Genomic DNA, 7936 nt, shown 5'->3' with positions numbered 1-7936 from the left:
GATTTTAGATACTAAGGATCTAGACTATTCTAATCATTTCTACAAATATCTTATAATGTAGACTATTTAGATTTTTCTTAAGTATAATATCAAAGACATTTACTCTATAAAATTTTAGAAAGTTCTATTAAATATCTAAGATACTTTTTGTATCTCTGAAAAAGCAACTTTAGTTTTTTACGCTCCTTAGAATGATTCTTTGGAAAGTATCTCACACTTGTCTTGAAAGAACTCAAACGAAGTTTTATGCTCCATCTTGGTGAATATCTTAGCAATTTCTTCCGGACTCCTCTTACTTTGTCAAATAATAAAGATTTTTCAATATCGAATGATCTATATAAATTATCTCTCTGCTAAGTTCCTGAACAACCTCTTTCTCTAATCCCCAAAAAAATGATTTTTTTCAAAAAAAAGTAAAAAAGACACGTTCCACATAACTAATATTACATTCCACAAGTTAATTATTGAAATAGCTAAACATGTTTTTTCCTACTTTTACTAGAATAATCATTTTTTTTTTAAGAAGTTAATTTTTCTAAAAAAATTATTAGAAAAATGAAATCCTAAAACACCCTTGCCTCGTTTTATATTCCCTCCGTCTATTTCTATTCGTCATGTTATCCTTTTCGAAAGTCAATTTAATTAATTTTCATAATTTAATTAGATTATATTAATTTAATACTTTAAATAAAAAAGTTAAATATTTTAAAAACTATACAAAAAGATAGTACTACAAATTATAAACTTTTACATATTAATATAAATATAAATAAAAAATTTTATAATTTGAAAAGGAAAATATGAGACGGACGGAGTATTTCAAAGAGTTCTTCGATACCTAACTCAACCTAGAACTCTGTGGCCGTAGACAGTCGTACGTGCAGCTCAAGGATCTCCTTCTGATCTCGCTATGCTGTCACTCTTAAGTACTTATGCTGTTTCTTTTCTTCTCATATTATAATTCTTTCTAGTGTCTAAAATCCAAAGATGATGCATTAGCTTAGAATGCTTTTATATAGAAAACAGAAAAAACTATATTAACCAAAAAAAGTATATACTCGCAATTATATTACACTGATATCAAATGATTAATTTGATTGTTGGTTAAAGTTATACAAATATTATTATAAATTGCATTTATTATTGATTAAGATTATGCAAATATTAATCTAAAAAAAATATTCGTAAGGTTGAGACTTGAAATAATGTGGAGATGAACATTTAAAGAGCGAATAATACAATATTATGTCATTATAAGATAAATTTTGATATATTTCAATATTGAAACTAATTTCATCAAGTAACAAGATACCGTCACATTCTCGTATTTAGTAAAACATCATAATATTTTAATATCTTTAGTGTAATCAGGAGTAATAAATTAATAGTTTTAGTGTAATCAAGAGTAATATTCTCATATTTAATTAGTGCATAAATTAGTTGTTCAATTATAAAAGTGTGAAGGAAGTGAACGGCGTAAATGATAAAACGACAAGAAAGAAGCCTATAAAAGCAAGATACTTTCCAAAAAGAGCTTCACAAAACAGAAAGTTTCTTTATAACAGCATCTCAGAAGATTCATAGACGATGCTGCACATAATATAATACTCTCTTTTTAAAATAATTTATTTTAATGTTACGTATTTATATTAGAGTTTAATTATTTAAAATTCGTATTGTGTAGGCCCTATTTGGGCAGATACACTCTATGAAGAAATTTTTCATATTTAGACTCAAACTCAAAATATTTAATTAATAGGAAGCAATCTCATACGCTGTATCACATCGTTAGGTCATAATATAATACTCTTATAAATACTGAGTACTATCTTATTCGAACCTCTGCTTCAGAAACAGAGCTTATTGAGTGTTGAAACTGAAAAAGAAGAAGAAAGAAATAGAGAAGAAGGAATAACATCAATGTCTGACTTAGAGTTTTTTCTTTTTCTTATTCCTCCAATCTTAGCAGTACTTATAATTCTTAATCTATTCAAAAGAAAACACAACTTTCAAAATCTTCCACCAGGGGATATGGGTTGGCCTTTTCTTGGTGAAACTATTGGTTATTTGAGACCTTATTCAGCTACTACTATTGGAGATTTCATGCAAGATCATATTTCTAGGTAAATCCCTTTTTTATTTGTGTGTTTGTTGAATTTTTGTACTGAAAAAATTGGATCTTTTTTCAGGTATGGGAAAATTTTCAAGTCAAATTTGTTTGGAGAGCCAACAATAGTTTCAGCAGATGCAGGGCTAAACAGATACATTCTGCAGAATGAAGGGAGATTATTTGAGTGTAATTATCCAAGAAGTATAGGTGGGATACTTGGTAAATGGTCTATGTTAGTTCAAGTTGGACAAATGCATAGAGATATGAGGATGATTTCTCTGAATTTTTTGAGCAATGCTAGGCTAAGGAATCAACTTTTAAGTGAAGTTGAAAAGCATACTTTGCTTGTTCTTGGCTCTTGGAAACAGGATTCTGTTGTTTGTGCACAAGATGAAGCAAAGAAGGTGAATAAGTGGCTTCGCACTATTTTGTTGTAGTTATTGATCGTATTTTTTCTTCTTTTTTCAATGTATTTTATCATGATTTTTGCACTTCCATAATTTCCTTAAGGTGAGTGTAAAACACTCTACCTTTCAAGGTAGGGTAAGGTTTACACGTTCAATGTACTCTTTCAGACCTCGTTCAATGTACTCTTTCAGACCTCATTTGTATGATTACACTGAGTATGTTATTATTGATGCTACTCTAACTTTGGAAATTGTTGTTGTTTTGTGTGTGAAATTTCTACAGTTAACATTCAACTTTATGGCAGAGCATATCATGAGTCTACAACCTGGAAATCCAGAGACAGAGAAGCTGAAAAAAGAGTACATCACATTTATGAAAGGAGTGGTTTCTGCTCCATTGAATTTTCCAGGAACAGCTTACAGAAAGGCCTTACAGGTACCATTATAAATCACTAGGACATGAACGTGCTTACCATCTGAACAACCCCTTTTACTTGTTCACTTATTTTCAAGTTACGAATTATTTTTCTCTTTTCAACAGTCTCGATCAACAATTCTTGGATTTATTGAGAGAAAAATGGAGGAGAGGCTTAAGGAAATGAACAGAAACGAAAACGACCTTCTAGGTTGGGTTCTGAAGAATTCAAATCTCTCAAAAGAGCAAATTCTTGATTTGCTACTGAGTTTGCTCTTTGCTGGCCATGAAACTTCATCAGTAGCAATAGCTCTGTCTATTTTCTTACTCGAAAGCTGTCCTGCTGCTGTTCAACAATTAACAGTAAGTTCAAATAATCAAACACTTTTATAGAATTTTCTTCTAGTCCACTCTTTAATATTTTTTCAACTTGTTGGTAATAAATTTAGGAAGAGCACTTGGAGATTTCCCGGGCAAAAAAACAGTCAGGAGAAACAGAATTAAATTGGGATGACTACAAGAAAATGGAATTCACCCAATGTGTAAGTTTATACTCTTTAGCTCTTATCAACTCATTTAAAAGATAACTGTTCGTACACAAAGTACAATTGTTTTGTTACATGTTACACACACATTAATAGTGTGAAAACTCTATATACATTGATAGTAACACATATGTAATGCTAAATTATTATTTTTTCCTTCACTTGCAGGTTATTAATGAGACTCTAAGACTTGGGAATGTAGTGAGGTTTCTGCACAGGAAAGCTGTGAAAGATGTTCGATATAAAGGTATTATTGTATGATGATGCATGGCTTCAGCTTTAAAATCTGATTTGTTTTTGCCTTTTTAACAATCTTTTTGTTATTGTTCTGTTTTTCAACTTGAAAACTCAAAAAAAGGTTATGATATTCCATGTGGATGGAAAGTGTTGCCGGTGATTTCAGCAGCGCATTTAGATCCTTCACTTTTCGACCGACCTCACGACTTTGATCCTTGGAGATGGCAGGTTAGTCAATTTGTGCATTTAAACCGACACTCAATTTAGTGTACAAAGCATCCCACGTTATTAAGGTCTTTAACTCAACTACTCTAGTGTGTGATGTATATCCAAATACAAGTATTGGTAAAAGCTTTCACGATTCAAAGTCGTAATCTATAAATCACACAAAGATAATTTTATTATTGTTCCAAGAGTTCATCCAATTTTAAAAATCTTTCATAGATAAATGTAAGTAGTAAACTAAACCTTGCAACTTTATGAGAAGAGCTAAAGGAAAGTTAAATTTGAAAGCAAAAAGTAGTTTTTAATGCATCCACCAATTTTAGTCGTCTTACGTCGTGGGATCATGTGATGAAAAATTGAAAGGAACGCACACCTCTAATTTTAAGAACCAAATATGTGCTTCAGCTTTAAGATTGGAATGTACTTATTAAGCTACGTTACGGGGATAATATTTTCCCAAAAGAGAAAACAATAATTTAATGGATAAGGGAGTGAATTAAGACTAGGTTGGGGAGAGTGGAAAAGAACATTCTATGTAGGCCGTTTGTTGAGTCGCATGATAGAACATATAAAATATCATCAATTAAAAGCAAGGTGGGATTTAGCCATCTTGGTAATCATAATAATCCATAGAAATGAACTGTCACAATCAATTCATGCACATATGCTGCTGCATTATGCACGAAGTAAAACCACACCTTAAGCTTAAAGATGTGAATTGGGTGCAAATAATATAAGCAAGGAATAAATATGGTGGGACGGACGAAATTCTCTTTTCTTTAGTTAGAGATTTTGAGTTCAAGTGTTCAGTTGGAATAGATGTGAAGAGTAATTAGTGTTCGGTTCATAGGAATGATCATTTTCAAACCTTGTGTATGTAATTAATATAATAAGTATAAACATTTGATTTAAAACTCATATCAATTGAGTCAGTAGTAAAATCCTTTAATTGAACCAATAAAGCTCACTCTTGAATTCTCCTATGGTTCTAGGACAATGACTTTAATACGTATATATTGGATGACTTCTTATTTTAGTTATTTTCTTGAGAAAAAAAATTGTCTCCATTTGAAGCAATCATTATAATAGCACTCTTTGAAATGCAATCTTTATGTTAATGTAATATGCTTTTTAGATTGAATTATCTTCTCTCTTTTTTTCGTATTTATCTTCTATCTATATAATATATTCCAACCAAAAACTAGTCCAAAGTCCTAATAGGGGAGGACCCAATCAAGGTAATTACACAATTAAAAGACTTGTCCAAACCCAACCCGCATGTGGGTGGTGGGGTTTTCATGTGCACGTGCACCTGTGCTTTTCATGGTGGCTCACCTCCACTCTACTCCATGCTGGTCCATCCATTTCCCATTCTATCCTCTGTCTTGGGGCCACAATTACATGTTATTTTAATTCCTATTTGTCAAAAATATTCAAAGTGCATTTACTGCTTTCAGCACCACTACTTGTTCCTCAATGCAGATACTCACTTATGCAATTTTCATTTTCTTCTGAAATCTAAACTTAATTATCGAATGGGAAGTACTGTACCGCACAGTGTGAAATGCATTGATAATGTCGGCAATATAGTTGAGAGGAACAAATGATACTTTATGTTTTACCATTTAAAGGGTATGAAGGATGTCAAAAAAAAGTATTTTTGTCATTTTCATTGCTTTATTCCAAATAACAAAATCTCGAGCAACTTATTGGGTACTAATAGTTAATTGAATTTGTTGTCTTTGGTTCATCGTACCAAAATGACACCTTAGATTTAAATTTAAAAGTGATGAGTAGTGTATTAATGCAGAACGCAGAAGAGTCGCCTTCAGGTAAAGGAGGAAGCACAGGCACAAGCAGCACAACAAAAAGTAGTAATAATTTCATGCCATTTGGGGGAGGTCCACGTCTATGTGCAGGATCTGAACTGGCCAAACTTGAGATGGCCATTTTCATTCACTATCTTGTTCTTAATTTTCACTGGAAATTAGCTGCAACTGATCAGGCTTTTGCCTATCCTTACGTAGATTTTCCCAATGCCCTACCTATCAATATCCAACATCGATCGTTAAATAAATTACATGACTAGCCCTAATTCATCGTATTAGAATCTACGTTCGCTCGCACATCGCATCGTCTATGGGTAAACATTTTATTATATTGTATAAATAAAAAATGGTAGCTGAACAAATGGGAAAGAGGATGGTACTTGAAATGATTCAAACCAAAAGAGATGTTTTGTAAATCTAGCTAATTATCTAGGAGGTGAAGCAGCTGCTACAGTTTTTGTTCTCTCTTTTTTTTTTTTGCTTTATCTCTTCTCTTGTTTTTTTTTTTCTTTTTTCTTTCCGTTACGTAGTACATAATTTTCTATGTAATTAAATACAGCGAAATTATTCGATTCTCCGTTTTTACTTTGTGGATATTCTATTTATTACTTTGCTATAAAATTCCTAATTAACAATGATATGCTCAATCGTGAATGTATGTTTTTAATATGTGATAACGCTATATGTTTATATCATCGAATTTCAATTTAACTTGCAATGATGCTCGTAAAGTAACCGTGGGTGTAAACTTTAAATATTGGAAGGGTGATTTGAACAAACTCATCACACTTTTTAAATTTCGCCCTAGTTAAAAGATGTGTTGTGAAAATAGCCTTCGCTTCAAAATTTGACACAATCTTTTGGAGTTTTTATTTGAAATTCGGTCCAGATTTGGCTCAACAATAATGTTATATATATTTGTTGGAATTTTTGGTCAAATCTCAATGGATCGCTTAGTTCTTCAATATTTATGGCTGAAATTCTGGCAATCCACATGTTAGTTTATTGTTCACCATCACATTTTAACTTTAAATTGAATTTGATATACAACTTTTTATTACCCATTACCGACAAATTTCAATAATGAAATTCAACAGGAACCTTGCTTCACAAATTAATAGATCAACTTTGTCATATACAAAAATAAGAATTTTAAAAAATCATCTTCACGAAATCCAATAATGGATATCTCATATCTTGGGGATGTTCTCCCAACTTCTTGTTGAATTAAAATATGTAACACCAATGCATGGTCAAAATTCAATTAATTTTATGGTTGATACATAATATACATCCTAAGTGATTCGTAATATCTAATAAAAATGCTCATAAATCGTGGATTTTCATTTTTTTATTGCATAGCCAAATTTCAACTAATCTTTTTTTGTTGGTACATACTTTTCTAATTGATTCCTTATTAAACAATGATGCTAATAGATTGACGTACGTGGATGTATGTTTAGAATATACGACACCATTAATTGTATGGCCAAATTTTAATTAATTTATGCTCATCACTCATGAGTCAGGTTGACGGAAAAAATATGCGCGGATAATATATAGATAAACATATTTAATTAATGATTAATTAAGTACTACCTCTTTAAATAAAACATACATGATACATGAAGTATCTATATTTGAATATATATTCAGCAATTATAATTGAGGTGCTGTGAGTCGTCTTATTCTTAAAAAAAGTTGGAGAGGACAGTGTACAAAACATAATATAATGAAATAATTGTCAAATCGATATGATAACTTATGGAAGATCTTGTTAGGTACTGTATATTGCATGTGAAGTCCAATCAGATAACAACCTAACGGTAGATAAGAGTAAACAAAGACTCTACTATATATAACCTTGTTCTCTTTAAATTTAGATTTAATTTATCCGACTAGATAGACTTATAACTTTAGGTCATAAAATTAGTAATATTAACTTATGATTTTTAATTTAATTTTTTATCTTATTTAATTAAAATTTAAAAATATTTAAAATATATCAGCTTTTAATCTCTGACATCTTTTAATTTATTTCCAGGACCCACCCCTAATAATTCTTTTTGTCCTTCAATAACTAGTGGGCATGCACTGCCGCACTTTTATTTTCCTTTTTTCTGAATAAAATAAAATAGAATAGGGTAGAGGAAAGAAAAATAACGAAG

The 7936-nt window shown here is 30.8% G+C and overlaps 1 protein-coding gene across 1 annotated transcript; it reads left to right on the top strand.

Annotated features, from left to right (window-relative positions):
* Window positions 1-1858: 1858 nt before the first annotated feature.
* Window positions 1859-6356, top strand: CYP90B3 (cytochrome P450 90B3). Its single transcript, NM_001279330.2, has 8 exons — window positions 1859-2123; window positions 2190-2514; window positions 2801-2953; window positions 3059-3295; window positions 3382-3474; window positions 3646-3724; window positions 3836-3942; window positions 5750-6356. The coding sequence occupies exons 1-8, from the start codon at window positions 1921-1923 to the stop codon at window positions 6026-6028; spliced, it is 1476 nt and encodes a 491-aa protein (NP_001266259.2). The 5' UTR covers window positions 1859-1920; the 3' UTR covers window positions 6029-6356.
* Window positions 6357-7936: the final 1580 nt, after the last annotated feature.

Source organism: Solanum lycopersicum, chromosome 2, assembly GCF_036512215.1.
Source record: "Solanum lycopersicum chromosome 2, SLM_r2.1".
Taxonomy (NCBI): domain Eukaryota; kingdom Viridiplantae; phylum Streptophyta; class Magnoliopsida; order Solanales; family Solanaceae; genus Solanum; species Solanum lycopersicum.
This window is presented reverse-complemented; position numbering and strand designations above follow the sequence as displayed.

Coding starts and splice junctions, on each gene's coding strand:
- CYP90B3 (NM_001279330.2), top strand. CDS start 1,921: ATGTCTGACTTAGAGTTTTTTCTTTTTCTTATTCCTCCAATCTTAGCA. Junction 2,515..2,800: donor CACAAGATGAAGCAAAGAAG/GTGAATAAGTGG, acceptor AAATTTCTACAG/TTAACATTCAACTTTATGGC. Junction 3,943..5,749: donor TTGATCCTTGGAGATGGCAG/GTTAGTCAATTT, acceptor GTATTAATGCAG/AACGCAGAAGAGTCGCCTTC.